At 39.4% G+C, this 24,910-nt stretch overlaps 1 protein-coding gene across 6 annotated transcripts in view; it reads left to right on the plus strand.

The window, feature by feature from the left end:
- Positions 1–317: 317 nt before the first annotated feature.
- The window catches only part of NKTR (natural killer cell triggering receptor), a 45,523-nt gene continuing 20,930 nt past the window's right edge, over positions 318–24,910 (plus strand). For 2 of the 6 annotated variants that reach the window (XM_069778316.1, XM_069778315.1), the window contains exons 1-6: positions 319–406; positions 799–895; positions 9,321–9,395; positions 16,666–16,773; positions 17,782–17,826; positions 19,593–19,680. In XM_069778316.1, coding sequence (XP_069634417.1) covers positions 838–895; positions 9,321–9,395; positions 16,666–16,773; positions 17,782–17,826; positions 19,593–19,680 — 374 coding nt within the window. In that variant the 5' untranslated portion in view covers positions 319–406; positions 799–837. Of the gene's footprint in view, positions 407–536; positions 896–9,320; positions 9,396–16,665; positions 16,774–17,781; positions 17,827–18,133; positions 18,162–19,592; positions 19,681–24,910 lie in introns of those variants that run through there. The other 4 variants (XM_069778317.1, XM_069778313.1, XM_069778314.1 and 1 more) reach the window with 4 other exon arrangements.

Here is a 24,910-nt window from a genome sequence, read left to right on the forward strand (position 1 = left end):
CTACGGGGGTTCACCATGTTGTTTATTCTGTAAAACACCTTCCTCCTCCCCGGGCTTCTCCCCTCGCCAACGGCAAAAGGGGACGGAGGAGGTTGGAGCCGCCGGCCCTGAGGCGAACCCCCCCAACTCCCCCACTCTCCCCCCCATTCCCTCACAGCGCGGCGCCGGCGGCGGGAAAGCGCTGAGGGAGAGGGTGGAGGGGGGAGGGAGGCGGGGCGAAGGCGGAGGCGGAGCGAGAGAGGCGGGGCCGCGGCGGGGCGGGGCGGGGCGGTCGGACGGGCCATTGAGTCGGTCGGTTAATGGCGTTCGGGGCCGGCGGCTCCGGCGGCGCCTCCTGGCGGGGGGTGGGGGTAGGGGGGGGCTGAGGGGGGGGCGAGGCGAGGGAACAAAGCGCCGGAGCTGCCAGGTAAGGCCGCGGCTGCTGCCGCCCCCCCCTTCCTCCTCCTCCTCCTCCTCCTCCCAGGGGATGAGCAAGGCGGGCAGCGCTGACAGGGCTTACCCCCCCCCCCCCCTTTCCCTTCCCCTTCCCTCCCCCATCTGGGCCGTTTGTGAGAGGAACAAATTCTCCTCAGGGTGAATTTCCCCCGCCGGCCTCCTCCCCGAGCCCCGCCGCCCCCCCTCAGGCACCCGCCGGGGGTTAGGAGGAGGAGGAGGAGGAGGAAGGTGTCGCCGGGAGTTTCTGGCAGCTCCGCGGTGTAATTTTACCCTTCGGTGGGGAGGGAGGGAGGAGGGAGGGAAGCTCGGGCGGGATCCGGCGGTGCGCGGCTGCTCCCCGGGGCGACTCTTCTTTGTGTCCAGGTGGCGAGGACGAGGGGCCGGGGGGGGCTGCCCGCGGCCATGGGGGTGCAGGACCGGCCCCAGTGCTTCTTCGAGATAGAAATCAACCGGGAACCAGGTAAGGCTTGCGTCTCTTGACACAAGCGTTCCTCTCGAGTGTTGTGGGGGTTTTTTTGGTTTTTTGTGTTGTTTCTTTTTTTTTACTACATTTTTCGCCTTAATAATTGGCTCAAGCCGTTAGCGATGAGTTTGGCCGCTGATGCGTTATTTCCGAGTTAGTTTTTAGTAACTTCTGATGTTTACTAGGGTGCCGGATGCTTTTTATTCTCTCTTGCGTTTGATTTTTATTTGTATACGTGAAGAGAGAGGTTCAGTGAGGCCAGCTAACACTGTTCTGAAGATAAAAAGCGTTCTGTATTAGAACTGTATCGTGTTATGTATTATGCCTTTACAGTTGTATAAACTATGGAAAATTGGGGCAAGTTGTGAGGAAACTGGAGAGGTACTCCCAGAAGTATTTTTAATCATAACAGTAATTAAAACTGGAAAGGGACCTCAGGAGGTCGTCTGGTCTAAATCTTTCCTTCTCCTGCTCAGAATGAGTCTTCTGAATGTAAATGGAGAATTGACTGTAGAAGCATAGAATATCTCACCAGGTGGCCTGTTTAAAAAAATAATAATTAAAATAAATCCATCTCTTAACTTGTATTTTCCCGATGGGAAGTGTAATCGCCTGTAAGTGGCAGACTGTGAGTTTTAATCCTGGAATAGCTACTTGATTCCCTCTTCTGTTTTCCCCACTCTGTAAAAATGGTCGTACAGATTTACTTACCCATCTTTTTTGAACATGAATTTATCGATGTATATTAGTTGTCTGGCATATACTCGGTGCTTTATATAGCCACTATTTGTCTCTCAGAAAAATGAATAAATGTGATGGCTTCATTATGCTTTCACTTTCATTTTCTGCTTCAATGTTTCCCTGAAAGCCTTTGAAATAAGAGTTTATATATCTGCATTTTCAAATTTCAGTTGCATTCAAAATGTAGCTGTAACCTGTTTGGCTTGCTTTTTATTTTCAGCAAAATTTCAAAAGAAAGGTTCAGTTCTAACTTCAGTGACCTGATACGGCATATCTATAAATCTGTTGCTATTTTAACTCCTGTTGGAGTTATTTTAATTAACAGTGCCTTCTCTGAATACTTTTATTGAAGAGAAAAAAATGTTACTGTAAATGGAGTTTTAACATTTTTCTGTTCCTTTAAATTCAGATTTACTATGGGATGAGACTACTAAAATGTTTGGGTAGGTTTCCAGTTTAGGAATTGTAGTTTGATGGGATTGATTTATAGCAAAGACAATTCATTCTTCATCTAGTTTGCTTTTAGTCTTTGTTAGGTTTTTTACTTTTGACTCTCCATCTGAAGAATCTCTCCCTGCTCTTTCTTTATGCACATGTTCCTGCTCCCATCTCATAATACCTCTTGTCACCTGCCTTGTCCCCTCCTCAGCCCTGTGCTGTGCATCACGAGTGAAAGTGGATAACCTTGTTTTCCCTCACATCTACTTGGGTTTGATGACTGATAGCGGTGTCAGAGAGGAATTGCAGCGTTAGTGTTCTTGGTGGTGCAGAGCTTTGGTTACCTAGAGTAGACACGGGGCTTTGGCTCTGTTCGGGCTGTCTGTATTTATTTTCTGTTTAAAATAACAGTAATCTCACAGCTGTATATCAAATTCAGAGCCCTGCTGTTTTTATTGCACCTGACTAATGACTTGTATTTTTGCAGGAAAACGTGCCAATTTTTAAAATGTTGGTATGGGGACTTGTGTGTAATCTGGTTATACTACTTTATTCTAGTGTCTGTTTATTAATTCACTATGCAATTATGTCTTGGGATTTAAGGTTATAATTAAAAAGCTTAAACGTTGCTCTTTTAGCTGTAAGGTGACCTTCAAAAGCTGAATCAAGTGTGAATGATAAAGCAGTGCTTCCAGATGACATGAAGCACTAACTCTGAGAGATGTACTCTCCTGCTGATACTAGTGAGGTATTAACTTTTAAACTGCCAGCAGATTTCCAAATTAACGTTTTGCTTATTTGACTTCAATACAATAAGCTGATCTGCTTGTTCATTTTTATTAGATGTAAGGAGAAAGAACTGGGGAAAAGAGCAATCCTGCATTTTGCTGCTAGCCAAGAAATAAGACATTGCCCCCACCCTGTTTACACTGAAAAGCTGAACTAACATCTCTCCGCAAAATTCAGAGAATAAGAGAACATGCCTCTCGCAGTACTGGAGACGTCTCTTTGCCTGCAGAATACAAAACTGTGTCATTTTAAACAGTGTAGGTTGCTTGGAGTCCAAAAATGTTCCCCGACGCAGCTGCCAACTCTTAGCTTTCCCTTTACAGACTTTGCTTACCCAATGTTTGTTGAAATACCTGTAGCAATTAAAAATAAGAGATCAGTGCACAGACTAGATGAAAAGGAGCAGCAGAAGGTGGTGTGTGTGCATATGGGGGGGGGGGAGCGGACTGCAGAGTTTGAATTAGTTTTACTCTTTAACTAGATCCCTTGGAAAATACAGGAGTGAAAATTGTAGCTTTGGTTGTGCTTTCAGAAGCTTTATTACAGCTTTTCTGTCCATATTTTAATTTTATCTACAGAGTCTTGGAATAAAACTTGATGCCTGCTTGTATGTGCCTCTTGCAGTGGAGTAAACTTTGTAGGCTTTGTGTCTGTGTCTAAATTTAGGCTGCTTTGAGTAAGTTGCCTGTTAAGCATTTTTTAATGAATGCACATGGTGGCTCATAATTTTTAAAGAGTAAATGGAGAATAAATCGGGAATAAGCATTTATTTTGATACTAGCACAGACAGCACCTCTCCCTTCTTTTGGGTCCTCCCTACCAATGGATTTGGACACATACAGCATGCACACAGGAGTAAACTACTTGCAATATTCCAAGAACTTTGGGATGGCAGCAGGTGCCTATTTAAATAATTCTGGCTTTACTCTGTGATGCAAAATCTGTGTGGGGCTTCAGTCTTCCAGGTACTGTGGTAACTAGAACAGATGTCTGACTAGGGTGTCACATACATAGTCTGCTGCTGTAGCAGTTCATGTGGCCATCCAAGATTTTCTTCACACATCTCCCCTTCTCGCTCCCCACCCCCCTGACTGGCTTTATCCATCGTAAAGTATGTTATCTTTACTCATTTCTCATTCACAGAAGAATTTTCCTTCTTCTCATGTTTGGGTGGTTTGTTTTTGTGTGTGTGGCTTTTTTTTTTTTTACTTTTTTTCCTCCTGTCTTCTGTTGCTGTTTGACCCTTTGCTCACTTTTTCATTCTGCTTCAGTTTCTTTCCTTCCTGGGGTATGTCCCTTCCCTTATCAGTTGTCTATTCTTTCATTACTTCTCTCCTTCCAGTCTCTTTTACCTAAAGTTTGGGTTTTTGGGGGGATTTCAGCTTCTATGAATTTATGCAAAATAAGCTCCACTGCAAAGATCATTGTAGTACTGTGCCTGCACTAGTAGAACCAGGGATGCCTCACGGGATTTTTTGTTACCCTTCCTGAGGACAGAAACTGTTCTCAACTATCATCCCATTAACTTTTAGCCCTTTGAAGGCAAAAAGTTGTAGATTGGCAGAAAATAGATCAGCACTTTGACTCTGTCCATGAACCGAATGGCAATCCAGTAGAGTGCAGTACGATAGGAGCTGAGGGGGGACCCCTATGGGTGTGTGAGGGAGCTAAGGTGGGAGGGAGCTGGTTTAATAAAAATTGTAATCCATGATACAGAACTGTTGTTGTCAGTGCAGAATGAAATACTCTGAAGACTTACCTTGAGGTCTGCAACAAATTGGATAAGTAAATGGAAGAGCAAACTGATCAGCCTTTTCTGCTAGGAGAAGACCAAGGGTGGTCTCTCACTTGCATCTCTGTGAAACTGAAGAAAGTAAATTTTTGTTCTGTACAATACTGAAATATGTTTGCTTTTGTGGAGATAATGGAAGATTGGAACGGAGGGTGCTTCAGGTGGTAGTTGTGGAAGACTGGGCTTAGTAGAGAGCTGGGGAAAGAAGTTTTGGAAAAGAAAGAAGAAAGGAGGCTTCCCTTGTAAAGAGTGTAAGGTGGAGTAAGGAAGCATTAACAGAGTGTTAATGTGTCAAGACTTTTTAGATGCAGCTCAGGGGAACTGGGACATCCATTGTTTTAACTGATGTTTTAAATAAAATCTGTTCTTTCTCCACAGTAAGCTTTTATTTTTCTGAAAACTGTAGCCACATTTCTACTTTAAAGCAGTCTGTTTAAATTTATATGACTTAGTGTTCCCAAATTTAGGGATAAATAAATTAATAAAATTAAAATGAAGTCATTTTAGTGAGCTGTTATTTAAACTTGTATGCAAATCTATCTAAGCCTTTGGCAGACGTCCTGGTCTCGGTCTGTAAGGGATGTGCATCCCTGTATTAATGGTTGTAATCCCTGCTTTCTCCTTCAGCAGGATGTTCCTGTTGATAGACAGGGAAAAGTGCTTCAGTGGCTTCTTACTTGGTTTGCTCTAAGAAATTGGGAGAAGGCAAAACCAATATATTTAAAATTATTTTTTAGTAATTAGGTTTATTTTGGGAGTGCCTGTCTGAAATTGACACCTTTATGGCCTAAGCATAACAATCTAGCAAAATAGTTTGTCTTACATGGAAAATACATTCAGGCAATTTCTGTTCCTCTCCCAAGGTTGTTTCTAAAAAGTTAAGCAGCTAAATAGGAGAAAGTCATTGGATAAACATTTGAAATCAATGATCGTTTTAATAAACTTTGCTAGCAGGAGCCCTTATTACAATATAGCATGGATATTCCTACCCTGAATTTTTACCACTTAATTTGACTCAAGTACTAGTTCTTTTTCAGCTGAAAAATTGGTCAGGGGTTCAAAAACAAAACAAAAGAAAAACGTTTTCATCTTTCAATTTGAAAACAGAGTTTTCTGAAATTGGATTATTTCTGGTCATTATGCCTTCTGATTTCTATAATTGGTATAGCTCATTAGCTACAGATAGCACTTCATGAAATCAAACTTCAAAACATCTTGACTTTATATATGCATCGCTTACTGTATGTAATTACCAGTAATGTAAATACTTCTTTCAACGCTTACTCTAATTTCTATCAAAAATATCTTTAAATAATAAGTTAAAAGCCTGCTAACAAATAAGAATACTTTATCAAAGTATTGTTTTACAAATAACAGGCAAATGTTAAGTTATGATTGGATACATTTCTGTGGTGTTGGCTAGCACAAAAGGTACAGTAATGTACTGTGAAATCTACGCTGTGGTACAGACGAACATGTCTTCATAGCTATGAGCTGGTGAGAATCAGTCTTCTATTGAGAACAACACTAAATTAAAATTATAGTGATGTCCTGCCTGCTCATGTATTAAAATAAAGATTTTAATTGTTTGTATAACTTCCTTGTGGTACTGGAAGATTTGCATCTCAAGTTAGGTGAGAGTTTCATTGTTAAAAATATAATCCCAGCATCTTTTGCCTTAGTCTAGAAGTGAGGTGTCTCTGCAGGCTCTTTTCTTGGCTAAAGCCGACTGAGGAGTCCAGATAGGTTTGTGAGCAGACTTCATCTACTTGAATAACTCTTCTTAGCAATTTTTTGTTTGTTTTAATTTACTATTAAAGTCTTATGGTTAGTCACAGAAAGCTTGTTCCCTAAGCAGGTAACTTAACCTTTGTGTCAGAGAAATGAAGCTGAAGAAAGTATTGGAAATTTTCTCTGTACAGTGAAGGTGGATCATTTTGGAGAAGAGGTGTCTGAATCTGAGGAAATTAGTAGCATCTCAGATGCTTTTTTTTAATCTGTGTTATGTAGCATATACCTCAGCTCCAAGTTTAAAATGACTTTTTTTTTTTTGAGGAAAGAGGTAAGAGAAAGATTTGTATGGTTTAAGTATACTTTTCATACAGATTTCTATTTAATTTTTTTATTAACAGCTGTTATTTCATATGTATTTATCTGATCAAGGTGTGAAAATGTGTTTGATCTTTCTCTGGCACATTTAATTGACTGTTTGTCAGTGGAAAATATAACCTTACAGCGATAATGGTATTCATGCAGTTTAGGTAAAATACAGATAGTAACCCACCAGATGGATACACAGTATGTGGTTTGTGTATTATAAGCACATGGCAACATATTATGTAGCTGGATATAACAGGGTAAGCACTGCTTTAGGTTATATGGAGGAGAGATGTCCTGATCTTTTAAACTGGATTTATAGTCTTTTGATGCTGGATATGTGCATTACAAACAGTTTGTAGGAGTTGAAAGGCACAGGAAGCTAGCAGACCTTATTATTGACAAAGCATGAGTGAAAGATACTGTTGAAATCATGATGCCTTAGTTATGAATGTATTTTTCCACGTTCTGCCTTGACATTTTCAAGAACTTGAGATGACATTCTTCCGCCAGAAGACAGGTGTGGTTGTGTCTGATGCTTAAGGTGCTAAATATGGTGTGTTTTTTATGTGGGACAGGGACTTGCAACCATAGGGCTTCTACAGTTTATGCCTGAGGGCAAAAGTCCCTTCTGGAGCCCATAGGCAGCAATGCCTATTAGTTATTTGGCAGCTGTCACCTTGGTAAATCAGCAGCTTGTCTTTATTTCTCCACTCTTAGTAGAATGGGGATAATGATAACTTCTTCTTTGAAAGGCATTGTGTTATTTCACATCATGAATGCAAGAGGAAATCTGTATTTGCCTTTCTAAAGCACTTAGTCACTGTTCAGTTCAGCGCTTTTTGCAAGCAGAGGAATGGCATTTCTGTTCTCCTGAATCCTGTGCTTATAATGAAAATTGGTAATTCTTTTACTAAAGTGTCTTCTCTATTGTGTTCTCTGAATGAATCTTCAATCTGCATGGCTTATAATGGTTTCTTCACTTCCAAATAGCTGTCTCTTCATAGTGGTAGTTACAGCTACCACTGTTTAATGTGGGGTCTTTGAATATTGGCTATTTCTTCATTCTTTTTAGACTGTCCCCACCCGTTTTCTTCAGATTTTTTTTGTGCTGTAATGATGAATGCTCAGAGAACATTCTTACTGCAGTTAATGAAACGGAGACATTTCAACAGCTGAAGGCATCTTGAATTTTTATCTTAAGAGTACAAAATACAGGCAGTCTCTGTGGTTGGGGTTTTTTTTTTCTTCCCTTTTTGAACCAACAATTCGCCTTGCTGGCAATTGTATACATTTGGACAAAGCCCTAGAATTGAACGCGATTTATTAGGAGCCTCTCAGAATTTTTCTTGGTGACAAAGTTTTAAATAAAAAACATTTGAACTTAAGTTATTTTTTTTCTTTAAGGGAAGGAAAAGCAAAGTAATTCCTGGAGTAGTTACTTTTTTTAAGTTATCTTTGGTAACTTAAAACCAGTAACCAGTATGCACCACTAGAGGGTAGTGCTCATTGACAGATTGTTACTGGTCTTGTAATGCTGGCCAACGGTGTGGCTTTTACTGCTTTTTTCATAACCTATAGAGATATATTTTTCTTTGCTAATTATGTGGTTTTTAATATTGTGTTTATTGTAATTGTATTTATGTATTTTTCATGTATTTGAGAGCTTGGTGTGTTGTTTTTTTTCTTTAGTAATATATGTCCCAGTATCTTGGAAAATAAAATAGAAAGTGTCAATCAGTTCTAAAATAGTTTTTTTTTTTTTTTTACATTAAACCATTCTTCAGCAGTATTTTAATAGTTTTCCAGGGTGCATAGCATAACTGCCACCAATAGCATGGGGGTAGCTGTACTGAGGGTGAGAATTGCTCTGCTCGCTTTGCATAGAGGGAAAGTATAATTTAGTTCATAGTATCTAGCAAGTGGAGCATTAGTCCTGAAATTGCTAGTATTGTTCTGTGTTCTGCTCACCTTTCATCTTTCCTATTTGGTTCATCTATTTATTTTATTTTATTTTTTTTGAACTAAAGGATTTTAGGCCAAGAGTCCCAATGCATCTATAATCCTTAACACAGTATGGGACTAATTCAGTTGGGCTTTTTACGTAATGATCACAGGGAAAACTGTGGAAATGTAATTATTAATGTATGTGTATAAACATAGTACTTGGGGGAGTAGGGGGGTGGGGTGGAATTACTCCAGCTTTCTGAGCACCTGTGTTTATGGCAAATCTTTTTCTTTTTCAAAATAGAAATGAATTGACAGGATAAACTATTTTAGTAAATCAATTTGGCTTTCCAGGTTCAAATCAAAATGGAATCATGGGGATTTTTAATAAATTAGATGTAATGATATTACTTCATTTTTTTATGATTATGGTATTGTTTTTTCCTGCTGCTTTTTTTAATGTATGCATATTTGAGATGTTTTCGTATTCTGCTTGATAAAATAACCTTCTCTCAGAAAATTATATTTCCAAAACTTGCTGATTTATTTATATGCAGATTTTCTTATATCATTATAAAGAGTTAGAAAACTGTTTTGTTTTGTTTTTTTACCTTCTAGTTGGTCGAATTATGTTTCAGCTCTTCTCAGACATATGTCCGAAGACTTGCAAAAATTTCCTTTGTTTGTGCTCGGGTAAGTGACATGCTTATATTTAAGATTTTAAATGTTTCTTAAAATTATTATTTGTTTATGCAAGTATAAACCACAGCATAATAACAATGCTGATCACTTTTTTCTGGTCAAAACAAAGCTGAGACTTGTTAGTGCTAAGAAGGATTTGAATAATGCATAGCAGGAAATGGTATGGTATTCTGTAACTCTGAGTTAGAGTAGTGGAGATAATACATGATTACAGAATGCAAAACTGAATTTAGGGAACAAAATTATATTTTTTTTTTGTCCTTAATGTGGCGCTGCTCTAGGTAGAAGTGATTGACAAGGCTGAGACTATGGTGAAATTATTTATCAATCAAGTTACACAAATGTGATAAAGGCAAGCAGTTCTTTAGGATTCATCAGGGCTTTAGGATTTATCAGGAGAGACACTAAGTTTTAATGTCACTGTGCAATATAATGGTGACATTTGACTTGGGACACTACATAAAGCTTTGAATATGTATAAATTTTTTCTTATATAAAATGTCGATTATATACAATAAAATTTTAAGTGTATTTCAGGTTCATGGAAGTGCTACACAGGGATCAGAGGACAGGAGCATCTATTAAATCTGAGAAGACTTTTTAATTTTTAGCTAAATGAAGGACTATAAAAGGGAATATGATGGTCCTTTAGAAGTCTTGGGATTGTTTGGTGGGAGAGAGGAGAGAAGAGATCTGTGAAATCAAAGGAACAGCACTGGCAAAAGAATGAGTATAATGTAGCACCCTCCAGCCCATTTTTTTAAGCAGGACTTAACTTTTTCAAAATGGCTTCTAACGATTGGAAGAGTAAGGGTAGTAAGGGTTTGGTGGATTTTTTTTGGTCTGCTCTGTTCCTCAGGGATTTTTCAGCCGTAAATTGAAGATTAATCCTGATTATTATAGGAATTGGTGTGTGTTATTTATGCGAAGAATGCATTCTGTGTCTCTTGGTGGTCTCCTGGTCTTTTATACCTGAATGCTCAGCAACTTGCAGTATACCTTGAATTAACTATAGCAATGAAGCTTCTACCTTGTATATGAAATAACTCTTCTCCAAATCGTTAAAATGTTCCAGCAAGACTTTTCAGGCAGCATTTTAATATCTGAATTTAGTGAACAGCATTTAGCTAACTGGTTATATGAAACAAATTTGTTGATACCCTTATGCAGTAACTTCTTAGTTCATCTTGTCAGAGCTGAAATCCCAGAATGTGATGCATTGTAGATAATCTCTGTAAAGATTTAGAAGAGCTTTATAATACTATGAACTTGTGGAAGGTACAGTACATATCTCGGGTTTCGAGGTCTGCATGGTGATGCCCCCTCATTCTACTATACTTTCTGATTTTTTTATCACATACTTAATAAAGAGATACTTAGGGATAGACTGAGAATGGGAAAGAATGGTACAACTCTCATAAACTTCCAATGAGTTCCCATTTTTCTATCTTAATCAGAATAGATTACAAAAGATAAGAGGTAAAATACAGTAGCAGACTTAATAGCATAATGTCTGAGCCTCGTGTTCTGTAGCTCTGAAGGATTGTTTAAATCCTTAAAGCAGCTTTGCTAGAAGAATGTTAGGTAAAGGAAGGAAGAGATGTTGGAGTTGATGAGGAATGAAACAAACAAGCAGAAGAAAGAACAACTTTTAAAAAAAAAATTTTAAATCTGACTTCTTTGTATTGCATCCCTATTTGAATTCTGTTCTACAGCTGGCTGTACAGGTTTCACTGACATCTTCAGCTGGAACCTGTCTTTAATTGGAAGAACATTTGAAAGTAAGCACAAAGTTAGGAGGTCTAATCTTGAGATCAGACTTAAAAGCTACCTGAAACATTTGTTTCATTCTTGCAAACTGTGTTTGCTACTGTGTACTCATAGGATAGAACAATGTTTTGATATAGGATAGAACGATGATTTGACAGATTTATTTAACAACTTGCTAAGAAACACATGATAATTAAATTCTGCAGGGGAGAGAAAAGCATATAGAAGAACCTGAAGTAATTTCATTTCTTTTGGTGAATGTAATGTTTAAGAGAATTAAGTTATATTAATTTCTTTTGCTGGTAGAAGCCATCTCTTTTTCTGCCATAGTAGTTCTCAAACTTGAACTCACGATGGCTGAGCTTGGAGCCGAGGGTCGCATGGCTAATATTAATGCTTTTCTTATTTGCGCTAATTACATCTGTGTTACTGTTCAGTTTGCCTGAGGTTTTTTTCCTATCAACTGTTCTGTCTGGCTTTCTGTTTCTCCTTGACAAGTTCTTCCAGTGCACTTGTTACTGGTAGTTTATCTGTGTTATGCACTCCATTTTCTCTGCCCTCCTGCCTTGTACTGTCAGTCAGAACCTTGACTGCCTCAGCATCTAAACTGAACGCTCTACACAAGGATGTTGTCTCCTGCATGGTACCACAGATGAGAACTGTGGCCAGGAGCGGCACGCCAGGCTTATGGTCATCCCCAGTCTTCACAGTAGGATCCAGCAGTTCTCTGGTACGTACTTCTCCCTGTCCCCATGGACTGATGTAGCATTCCATTTGGGCTACTGCCCATGGGCAAGGGTTTGCCTCAATCATGTTAGAGGACCTACAAAGCCTATATTCAGAAGAGCAGCGGTTTTGTGATGGAAGACAAAGGTGTACTGGGAGAATTGCATTGACCTCTGGCAACAAGAACTGAGATGTGAAGGGTTGCTTTAGATTTTTAGAGTTGTGAGCTGCTATACCATCTTCAGAGGCCAAATAAGTCATTTGCTTCCAGAAGTCAGGCTCTCCTGACTCCTGCCACTTTTCACAGCAAGATCCATTGGTAGAACTTCAGTCATCATAGAAGTGTGAGTTCCTCTCAGGTATATCTTTTGTCCTTTTCTTTTGGTCTTTGCAAGAAATCTTTGAATCATTGGAGCTTTACTCAATACAGCATCACTTTCAGGTGCTGACATGTTCTTGTAGCCATATGTGAGGTCTGTGCTCATCTAAGGAGGTATATTAGCTGTATAATAGAGAGCGGATGCTATCCCATTCTGGACCATGTAGTCTACATAATGGAATATCTTAGCAGCAGACTGTGAGCATTCTACACTCCTGTACTACATAAATTCAGGATTCTGCATGCTAGGCCAATCCAGCATGTTCTTTTTCCTTAGACATGTATGGGTACCCACCTGCATTGTAGCTGATAAAGGCATCACAGCTGCAGAGTCCTATGTGTTCTTACTTTCTCAGGGTCAACCCACCACATGGTTGCAACGGAATAATGCATTAGCTGAGGAGGGTGCAACATAAGGGCCTTTATCAAAAGCGCCCTTCTTCTTTGCAAGGTAAACTTTTGCTCTCATGCCCTATTAACACCCTGCACTGCCAACCCAATCTGAGATATTTTGCATTAGGTGCCCAATAGCAGTCTCTGAGATTATGAGAAGGGAAGCTCCTGACAAAGCACCAAATAGCAGATGGGCTTGTGCTTATTCAATAGGTGGACTGACTGAAGGACTTGCAAATGCAGGTTTGCAAGTCCAGATGTTTTAATTTAAGTGCAAGGAGCCTCTTGCTGTCAAGGCAGACAGCATTCTTTCACAGTAGCCAGGTCTATCTCTGACAACAATGTCAGGCTGCAGGAAGGCAGCCAGAATCACCCTGTCCTCCTCCATCTGTTTCTGACAAAAACATCCTGGCTTGCCTCACAGAGATTATGGAGGGAGCAGCAGGCACGATGATGGGCACAGCGTTTCAAACACGGGTCTCCAGTCTTTCTCTTGGGGCATGTCACTTTGCCTTGAGACAAGTGAAACCGCTCTTCACAATCACACAATGGAAGCACACAGCCCAAATCAAGTTGCTGTGAGGTCCATAATAGTGAGAGATCTCACTCCCATAACAGGGAGAGATCACTTGCCAATTAACATCACAGGCAAAACAGACTCGACTTGGGGAAAATTAATTTATTACCAGAGTAATAAATTAGAGTAAATCAGAGTAGGATGATGAGAAATAAAACTAAATGTTAAAAACACCTTCCCCCCACTCCTCCCTCCTTCCCAGCTCAACTCCACTCCCAATTATCTCCACCTCCTCCCCACCAGTGGCACAGGGGATGGGGGTTGTGGTCAGTTTATTACGCGTTGTTGCTGCCGCTCCTTCCTCCTTGGGGCAGGACTCCTCACTCTTCCCCTGCTCCAGCGTGGGTTCCCTCCCACAGGAGACAGTCCTCCACAAACTTCTCCAGCATGGGTCGTTCCCATGGGCTGCAGTTCTTCACAAACTGCTCCAGCGTGGGTCCCTCCCCAGGGCTGCAGTCCTTCAGGCACAGACTGCTCCAGCGTGGGTCCCCCATGGGGTGACAAGTCCTGCCAGCAACCTGCTCCAGCGTGGACTCCTCTCTCCACGGGGCCACAGGTCCTGCCAGGAGCCTGCTGCAGTGTGGGCTTCCCACGGGGTGACAGCCTCCTTCGGGCATCCCCCTGCTCCAGCGTGAGGTCCTCCCTGGGCTGCAGGTGGAGATCTCCCCCGTGGACCTCCGTGGGCTGCAGGGGGACAGCCTGCCTCACCATGGTCTTCATCACCACGGGCTGCAGGGGAATCTCTGCTCCGGAGCATCTCCTCCCCTCCTTCTGCACTGACCTGGGGGTCTGCAGGGCTGGTTCTCTCACATCTTCTCACTCCTCTCTCCAGCTGCAGTTGCTATCGTGAAGGTGTTTTCCTCCCCCATTCTTCAATACGTTATCTCAGAGGTGCTACCACTGTTGCTGATGGGCTCAGCCTTGGCCAGTGGCAGGTCCCTCTTGGAGCTGGCTGGCATTGACTCACAGAAGCCACCCCTGTAGCCCTGCCACAACCAAAACCTTGCCGCACAAACGCAATACAAACCACTATGTAAGTTCTCCTCCGCTGTCCTATTTCCAAGCGATTTGCAGCACATGGAAAGAACTGCTTAGGCAAGAAAGGTGCAAGTAGATCGGGCTCAAAGACTTTTTTTTCTTTTTCAGACAAAATTCAGGCATATTTAGTGCAAAAAGAATAAGGCTAGTATTTGACTGTAAACAAAATAGAAGCCCAGCCCATGAGCTCTGTACTGGCTGTTGTGGAAAAGTGTCTGAGCTTAGGGAGGTGCTGCAGCTCTAACCAGTGGAACAACTGGTCTTTGTCTTTTGCCAGACTGGGAGTCCAAGGATTTGTTTTGAAAATCAGAGTGACGTAGTACAGCTCTTGCAGGAACTTAGCCCTCCACCATTTGGCCAGCAGCTCGAGTGCATTGTCTGAAGTGTTTGTGGTTTATGGGGAACGAGTTGAGTTACATGACTTTGCCCACAGCTGTATCATGTATGAAAGGAAGTGAACATCACAAGTATTGACATTTATTATAATGGGGACTATGCTGCCTTGGTGATACCATAAAGGAGAGTAAAAGTACAGCTTCTGGCCGTGCTCTAAAACTCATCTCTCACCTTAGTGTACCAGCTTGATTACGTGGCCAAGTGCAGTGCAGGATCCCATTCTGTAAGGAGATTATCCATAGCCTGAGGGACATTGTGAAACATGACCAAAAATGTAGGCAGATACTCCTTGGTATTGACTGATGTGGCTTTTCCAGTACCGTAGCAGAGGGGCATATTTGGGGGGGGAAGAGGGTGTGTCCAGCCTCGTGATAAATAACTTTGCATCCATTGCGTCTGTGGAAAACAAAGATGGGGTAAGAGGAGGCATGCGTTATGGGTATGGAGAGTCAGGGTGATGGAAAATAAGGTATATGCTGTGGGTGATGGCTTTTGTAAGTATGGTAAACAGCAATGCCGTGAGTGGGTTTTGTGCCACAAACTGCTCTTTGCCCTCATCCTGGCAGCGATGGGTTGTTTGGAATGGCAAACTTGGGGTGGGTTGGCCATCAGTTAATTTTGGGTGGAGGAACAATAGATCGCAAAAGGGGAGTGTTGGCTCTGGGTAACAAATACACATACGCTTCTGAGGGCACCACATGGTACAGAACGTACTGGTTAAATGTCCTCTGACCAAGTGTCAAATGCCTGTTCTGTAACTAGTGGTGGGATGAAACAGAATGTTGTGTTATTTGTCCTGTCTCATTACAGAATATCTCCCACATATGTGGTTTATGTGGGATTTTTAGCTGTTGCACAGGGTATAGTATACCTATTACTCTTAATTGCCACATTCTGCCAGGTCCCCTCTTTTTGGAAGCTAAAGTCAGTGTCTCTTGTACGTTTCCTGATTAGACCAGTATAAATCCCTCACAAAACTACTACGTAGGACCTCTGCCCTGCCAGTTCTAGTACCCTCATCCACATGCCCAGTCCAGTTTTTCTTCTCAATTTTGGAAGAAATGTTAATGAAGCTTGAGGTTCTGGGATGTCTTTCTCAAAAATCACCAGTAGGCTTGAACTACAGCTACACTAGGAGTCCACTGAGTGCCATTTCTTAGGAAATCTCAGGCTCAGAAAGGATTAACAAGTACTGTGGCCTGGCTTGCCTTCTGCTGCTGTGTAAGAATGGCCCTGGTACCAGTTCAGGGTTTGGGGGATTTTTTTTTCTTTTTTTTTTTCTCCCTGTTATGATTCTCATTTAGTTTGTCCTGGAATGGTTCTTGTATGCACAATTTTGTTCCCCTGTTCTGTCAGTCTTTTCAGAAATGGGGGTCTGTTTTGTGCAAGTTTCATACAAAGATGGTCAGGGTTGATGCCAGGCAACGATGATTGGCATTAAGGGGTGGCCTGACACTGTGCGTGGATTGGTGAAGATGTGGCACATGCTTGGAGTAGCTCAATCCCACTTTTCCAAGAGTGGTTCACATTGAAACTGAGTTGAAGCGTGTTCTGAGCTTAGATTTTTGTCCTGGGATTCAGCTGGCACATCCAGATCTGTAAGTGGTTTGAAAAGGACTCCGGTGTAAGCTTCAGCTAACATAGCGCTGTAGCTATAACCACAGAAAATAGTTGGCATATCATTATCATGAACTCTTTTCTTATAAATTCTCCTGAGTGGATTGCTAATAAGTATACTCCCTTTTGGGAGCGGGGGACTTTTTTTTTTTTTTTAAGAAACCTAAATTTCACTTGAGAGTCCCCTTGTTAAAGGGGTCCCTTCTGCTATTAATGGGTGGTGAAAAGGCAACAGGTAGGACTGTGTTGTCTTTTATAGTTGTGCTATTCTGTTGGCTCTCATATCCATTAGCACTAGGGAGGTAAAACCCTTGGAATTTGTTCAGTGACAGTCTGTAGATTCTTTTTGTTTCACCTTCTTGCAGGTGAAAAAGGAATTGGCAAAACAACTGGAAAGAAGCTGTGTTACAAAGGCACTACATTCCATCGTGTGGTTAAAAACTTCATGATTCAGGGTGGGGACTTCAGCGAAGGTAAAATACACGTTTAAAACTGAAATGTTTTAAATGGAACAGAAATGCTATAACTTATGTGGTTATAATGCAACTTTAGAAGATGCTGTGAAAGCATTACAATGCCATAAAAATATTTTATTTGCTGTGAAGTATAGCATAGGTCACCCATTTCTTTGTTAATTTTTGAAATTCTGAAATGTTTCAACTGAAGTAATATTTCTTTAAAAAATTGTGTTAAGAAGAAAAACCCTTGTTGGAGCTGATAACGCCTACCTTATTAAAACAATTCAAATCCGAACTGTAGTTTTAACTGCTTTTCATTTTTGTGTCTGCAGTAGAGGCAACACTAGTAATGCTCTGTTGGTACAGTGACATAACTGTTTGAATAAGTTTAAAAATAATAATAAAGTAGTAAATGAGCTAGAAGTGTTTAATGGATAAGTCTCTAAAAGGAAATTTTTTCCAAGGAGTTCTTGTTTCCTTCCCTGCAGTATGTGTACAACATAATGTTTCAGCCTGTTGTCCTTCCCTGAAATACCCATCCTTACCAAAATGTGTGTCCTGAAATCTTGTACCTGATAAAATGGGTGTGGTGAGGGAATACCTTGTTTTGAGAATCAAGTAGAAGTAAGGAGGCCTTTAAAACTGCTAGCTACTTTCTTATCCATTCTAGTCATGTGTCAGCTGCTTTGAGCCAGGCAAGATTGTTGGTCATACCTACAGTTGTCTTTTTTGGGTTTTTTTAGCTTGCTGTTGTTTTTCTGTCTGCTGGTGCTTTAGCAAATACCAGTGAGGATTAGCCTTTGGACTTCCCAGTGTTCAGAGGCACTAAGGCACTCTTCATTCTCAATATTTTGAGGTTCAACAGTATAATGCATGGCTATGGCTTTTAATCAAGGAGCTTATGTTCAGATACTAATAACTGGCCAGAGTATCCTGGTTTGTTATGAACAACATATGGAATGTTACATACAGCTTTTTTCATAAATGAAACAAAAGGTTTAATTCATGCTTTTTAATGCGTAGGTAATGGAAAAGGAGGTGAATCTATTTATGGTGGCTATTTTAAAGGTAAGAGGAAATATGTCTTTGCAGATTCTTACTCAGTTCTGAGATAAGTCTTGATTCCCAAGCTACTTAATGAAAACAGGTCTACTTATAGATCACCTTTTGCATGAAACTAATGTTGCATGAGAATTCTTTTTATATGCATGACTTTCAGATAATTTTTTTGGTAATATTTAACTTTAACTGACAATTAATTAAGGCTAACATTATTGGTTAAACATGACTTTCAGCATGGAGGTTAGGCAACTTTATTCATGAATAAACTCCTATCTTCCTGCCTAAAACTGTCAACATATTCTTTTGTTTATAGAGAATGTGGTCTTTTGCAAAATGAAAAGGTAAGAGACAAAAGCTCAGTAACACAAATTCAAACTCTGTTCCCTTGTACCCTCCCTAGTAAATATATAGACAACTGATACGTCCGTTTGTAGATGGATATCTGTGTTGCTTGGAGAAATGGAAGAGTTCTGTGTCTAACCTTTCTGAGGGTTAATGACTTATTCTGAGAAAGAATACTGGCATAATTTCCAGCTCTAAACAGTTATTTCTTCTTTTGTTAATGTCCCTTTCCTCCCCTTCCCTATTCAAGGTTTGTATGCTTAGTGTTCATTTCTGAAAGTGTTTGACTTTGTTTATATGCTACACAAGTTATTTGATTTGCAAAGAATTTGTAAATAAATGTACATTTACCTCTTTTTAAAATCTATGGTTGGAAGGAAAATGGTGAGTTTATAAAGTATTTGTTTAAAGACATACAATTCTTTCTTGCAAAAAAATGGGTAGTTACTGTGGTATTCAAGTGTTAATAAAGTTACTGTATGTATTTATGTAACAGCCCCAATTCTGTATGTTTTGCAAGCAGCTCTGCGTGGTTAAGTGCATGCCATTAAGTTTGTCTTAAAACAGAGACATAGTTTGGTGTTGGGAGTATTACAGCCTTTAGTCAAAAGAAAGTCTTGAATAGATCCATTTGCTTAAGAAGTTACTAAGGTTTGTTTCTAAAGGCAGTGAGTGCTAAACATGCAGCATTGCGTTTTGATATGTAATCTTAAAACCAGGTTTGTACACACAAATTACTATTTCTAGCTTTGAAAATGAACTTCAGAAGATCTGGGTTTATATTATGCTGTACAACCGGAAGTCCTCTTTAATTCACTGGAATATAAAATGCATGTTTAGTTTAGTCTTAATTGATTTTATATTTAGGTTGCAGGAATAATACTTTCTTAGTTCCTCATTCAGGTATCTGGGTTTTTTCTCCCTTGTACGTTTGGAGACTTCCAGTTTTGAATGGATAGGTGGCTATCTTTTAACATGCCATACCAGGGAAATGGCTTTTTCTCTAGATCTTTTTACCTGAGGTGCATGCTGTGTAAATAACAGTATCATGTATGTTAAGTCTTGGTTTAGGATATCAGTAGGTCTTCCAACCTTGTTCTTACTCTGAAAATGCTGGATTTAAATCCAACTCTATGAGAATCTGATGTTTATTGAAGATACTAAAAATAACTTTAAATTTCTTTCATTAGAAATGTTTGCACTATATGTGAAACTTTTTCTTTAAGAAAGAATGCTTTCTGTCTCATAACTGCTTCTATTGTAACTTTCGAGAGGCTTGTTTCAACTTGATTTTTGTTTTTTTTCCAACCCCTTCATGTTTCTTCAGCAGCAGCAGAATTTCTCCTTAAAGCATCCATAAGTTACTAAGAAAATTAGAGTTGCATTACTTGTCAGGGAAAATCTGACAAACATATTTTTTCTTCAAACAGATGAAAACTTTATTCTCAAACATGACAGAGCGTTCCTTTTGTCAATGGCAAACCGAGGGAAACATACCAATGGTTCCCAATTTTTCATGTGAGTAGATGTAACACGACAGTTGAGCTTTTCTTGAACAGAGAAGCGCTGTTCATGAGAAAGATGGTATTGCTAAATTATCTATAACAATGTTATCCGCCTTATTTTAAATAGGCTTGAGTGGGTACCTGCAGTGTAAGCTATTATAGGAAACATTAGTTACCAGAATTTGCTTGTTTCATTTGGATTAGAAGCTGGTACTCCATGGATGTTCCTTGTTCATTGCTTTTTACCCTAAAAATATGGCTTGTGCAGTTCTTAGTGTCCAGAAAATAGATTCTTTGGCTTTGTGTGTGCACCAACCAAATCTTAACAGATTATCTGCAAATTACAGTGTTGAGCTTTGTATGCAAAAGGGAGTGAGATCTAGAGGTGGTTTGTATGGTTTTGCATGTGCTCTTTAAAATATGATGATTTATGATTTAGTTTTGGGGGAGGGATGGGAGGGAGGATGAGTTGGTTTTGTTTATTGTTTTGGGGGTTTTAATTTTTAAATTTTTTTTATTTTGGAGTGTTTGTTCCTGACATGCTTTTCTTCTATATTACTGCATAGTTGTTTACTTATGCATATACCAACTCCTTTGGTACCAACACTATATAAAATTATGTGCCGATAATCAGATTTTTCTTTAATTACCTTAAAAAAAAATCCATTCTAGTATGTAGACGGTTCTGTTAAATTGTAGAAAACATGTGACTCTCTACCATCAATAAATACTCAGGTCTGATATGTCAGGGTCTTCTGGTTAAAGTAGTTGTAGTCTAGGTTCAGTTTTAGTATTTTTAAACTTACTGATTTTTATGTGACTATTCCTCTTGTTAAATCCCTTTTAAAAGTTGCCTTCTGTTAATGTTTAACAAGTTTGTATTTGGAAAGATCTGGATTATAATTTGGGGCTTGTGCTGAGAAGAACTTTGTGAAATAACACTGGAGTTTTCAAAAGTAAATTTTAATGTAGTTAACTAGAAAAACTTTTTTCTTTGCCATCTTTCTTGGGGGATAAGAATGAATGGCGCTTCACTGTCTTCAGTAAAGGAGTAAATTGTCCTCAAGAATCTTTCTTTTTTTCTTTGCCTGAAAAAGATCTTCAGTATGATATGATGAAGTTCAGATAAGAGGCATTTTTAGGTCTTTTCCTAAAGAATGCCCTAAAAATGGAAAATTAATAGGAACCTAAGAGGAAGTCTTTCACAGTTGCTGCTGTTCTGACTTTCCATAGAGATAAAATCATCAGTGTCAAAAGCTTGTTTACTGTTACCTTCAAACAAAGTTTTAGATGTTGTGCTTGCTTACAGTAAATCTGAATGGATATGTAGAGACATTAGTATGGTAAACAATCACTATATTAAAAAACCCCAACCCTGTGGTTTAATAAGCTCTCTAAAAGACATTGGTTCACTGTTTGCTACTTGGTGACTTATCTTTTGGTTCTCCTGTCATAGTTTTCCATTTTTAAGCTTATCTGAACAATACACATGAAAACTTAATGATGTCACATCAGTCAAGAAGCTATCATTTGAGGGCTCTAAAGTTTCTTTTCTTTCCTGCATTTGATTCAGAAGTCGTCTTCTTTCCCTTATGCTTCGTAGACTCAGCTTACTTGTTCAATTAGATTTAACAGGCATAAACACCTTACCTGTCCCCACACACCAAAACAACCTAAGGTTGTGTTGGATGCTAAATTATAATTTACATGGGACAATAAAGTGAACAGTATTTAAGAGCACTTGCATCAAATACGGAAGTATTTTGAGAGATGCAGATTTCTTGAAAAATTCTGTTTTTTCATAAAATCACTGTAAAGAGAAAGTGTTGGTTTGGTGGGAATTCAGGCAGAGTAAGATACCTAAACATAATTGTCGCCGTGTAGGCTAGATTCACCTCAGCTGCCTGGAGGTATCTAAAGCCATTTTTAGGCTCCTACCTGGCCTTCAGCTGCTGGCAGAGAAGGACGTGGATGTTCTGAAGGTCTTGTGTCTTGCCTGCCCCATGCAGATTTCTTGGATATCCTGTAATGTCTTAAATGGCACCAGCTTGCCCTACAGTCAGCCAAGTGAATCAAGCCCAGGAGTTAAACTCCCAGTATAACCAGTGAGGGTTAGGTGGGCTGCTGTCTAAGTCTTTAAAGCATGCTCTAATGCTCTAGGCTTCTGTGACCCTCTTGACTGGGGCTTTTTTTGTTTTACCTCATGCAGATATCTAATGCTGTTTGAGACACCATTGGGAACTTCAAGACAGTGAGTGCAAATAGGATGTAGCACCTGCAAGACACCCTGCACTCCTGGAGTAGCAGCTGGAAGCCAGGCAGGATACAGTAGGGCAGCTAAAGATGCCTGTACATTGGCAATTGAGCGTTCTCCCTAGATCTGACCAGCAGCTGAGATGCTTACCTCACTTGCAGATGCCTTTACTATATTCAAGTATATGCATTTAAGCTGAATCCCACCTTAGGCCTCCAGTACTGCAGCCAGTCCTGGGAATGAATACATACAATTACAGAATCTGTACAGAAGCCACTGGGGCTGCTTGTAAAGGCGTGTGTTTACGTATACAGGCAGTTGTAAAGTCAGGTTTGTGTTTGATAGCTCAGTTTACGAATAGCCAAGGATGGATGGTGAAATGCATAGTTCAACAATCTGTCTTTTTGTACAGATTTTTTTAATGGTGGAACTTGTTTTCTGCTTCATAACATGGAGAGTTTGAATTTCAAGATTCAAAGTAGGAAACAACTGCTAAAGATTTTATCTAGGCAGTTTCTGACAACTTTTAAAATGCAATATATTAAAGCAGTTAGTCTTGCTTGGTGACAGTTGTCTGATTACTTCAGGGAATGTACTGTGCATCTATACAGCTTTTCTTTAATAAAATGTTTGCTTCCTTTAGTGATATATTTTAAGCTGAAATTAAAACGTGTTTCTTACACTCAAAAGAATGCTCAGTTATTCAGTAGTTTATCATTAGGAAAAATGTTCTTCAAATGTATACCCTGAAAATTGTGTGAAAGGCAGTCTTCAGTGGCAGCCTTTAGACTTCTTTAATGGTTTGAACATGTTTAATTTTATTGATTAGATTCATAGAAAGGGAGATAGTTCATCTCCATCTGAACTTCTTTAGACCTCTGCATTTTATTTTTTCATCAATAACTTCAGGGATGAGAACTCTGTATTTCTCTCTCGTACACATCTAATGTAGCAGATAAGGAGTGCAAATAAGTTGTTTTCTTTTATGTAAGTATTTGTCCAAGTAGGGCTAAAATAATAGCAAGAATCCTGACTAGAACAGTTTTGCGTATTCATCAGAAGTGCTTTCCCTGCTTAGAACAGATAAGTGTCATTTGGAGTAACTAGTCTTTACAGAAAGTAATCAGGCAGTGAAGAGCTCTTTGGCAGACAGCACTAACTGGTCACAACAAGACTCTATGCAATGTCTAAAAATTGTTAGAAGTTGAGCTACAGTTCTCAGTTTTACTTGAGATAGAAGCTTCAGCCTAATCTTAATGTAAACAAGCATCTGACCAATCCTAAAGTATCATCAACTTGCTTTGATTCATCAGGAATTTCTCTGGCACAAATGAGCTTGAAGCATTTATAAGCAACAATAGGGAACTGGGCATAGAAAAGGCAGTGTAAATACCCTTAGGAAGCTCCGGTGGGGCCAGTGTAAAAAGAAAGAACGTAAATTAAAGCCCTGGTAGAAACTGGCAAGATGCAAAAGTAGAATGAAAAGTCAAAAGTATATTATATATATGTCAGAAGTGCTGTGTTTAATGCTTGTTGACTAATTTTCCCCAATTTTTTATTTATTTTATTTTACTTACTTGACTAGTAACAGCTGGGTTGAAAGAAGAATGTTTAGCTAAGGAAGGATTATGTTTTTTGTGCACACACGCTTTAAATAGGCCAAGTCTATTCACACATGTGTCTTAAGAAACTTTTCCTAGTCTGAAGAAATGTATCTTGTTGAAATCCAGCAGAAAGGATGCAGAGGCCATCCCTTTATAATGTTTGTATTTGTGAAATACTGGAATTTCAATTTTCTTTACCCAAAGGGATCTGTTGTAGCATTTTATTGCGGACTTGTGTTGAAGATAGTTGTAAGGCACCAGGTTATAAATTGGTTATTTGTATTTTCAGATAGCACCACTATTTAATTTGATTATTTTCTGTTAATAACTTCTATTAGAACCATCAGTTATTTAGCAAGTGTTCTAAACACTACCTTAGTGTGCTAACCTTCTTTTAATTGTCCTGTTTCTATGTTGATACTCAGATATGGAATCCTTAGGATGGGGTAGAGGTTGACAGGAACTACTCTAGAATCATCTTCCTTTTTCTGTATACTCCAATATCTGTTTTGAACTGCTGCCAAAAAGATTATTATAATTAAAGTTATTGGGGCAGTGCATCTAGAGCACTGGACAAATATAGCTCATGTCTTTAGGTCCCTGATTAAGAGTTGGGGGGAATAGTCGGCCTGTTCTCGGATGTTGCAGCTCAGTGGCTGTATTACTTGTTGGGTGATGTTCTTCTTGAGCAACATATTCTGCTTCTCAGTCAGGCTGATCTGATAATGGTATCTTGTCTCTTTAGAGCAACTCCATCATGCATGTCGCCATATCCAACCTGCTAGTAAGGACAGTTGCAATATAAAATAAGTGCAAATCTTGCGAAAATAAGTATATAAAGTACTATAAAATTAATGAGACTCCTGATCGTACAAATGCTTGCATGGGCTTAACTTTGCTTCCATTGTCATACAAAATCTGTCAAGCTATGCTTACTAGGAAAGTAGAAGTGCCTGTGCAGAGTGAAGCATAAAGAAAACAATAGAAGGCAAAAAAAAAAAAAAAGCCAACCTCTTTGTTGTCATTGGGATGTTTTGTGTAACAATTAATTTAATGCCTTGTTATTTAGTCATGTAGTTTACTGAGGAATACATCCTTATTACAACTTAAAGAGGAGTCGTAGGTTGTGTTCCTTATCAGTTCAAATGCCTGGAGTTCTTGCCTCTGTGTTCAGAAGCTATGTAAAACTTGAGGCTGTTTTGCTATTACTGCTAGATATTTTTTTTTTTCCATATTGAGGGTATTGTTGGTTTAACGTGTCTCGAGCTCTGCTTTCTTGCTCAAAACTAAATAGCTTTTTTTGTCTTAAAAATGTTTTTATTGTGTGGTGCCATGCCTAGTTACTAAATTCAAACAAACTAGCCACTTTGATCTGCTAAATGAAG

The sequence above is a fragment of the Haliaeetus albicilla genome, chromosome 2, assembly GCF_947461875.1.
Source record: "Haliaeetus albicilla chromosome 2, bHalAlb1.1, whole genome shotgun sequence".
In the NCBI taxonomy this organism is placed as follows: domain Eukaryota; kingdom Metazoa; phylum Chordata; class Aves; order Accipitriformes; family Accipitridae; genus Haliaeetus; species Haliaeetus albicilla.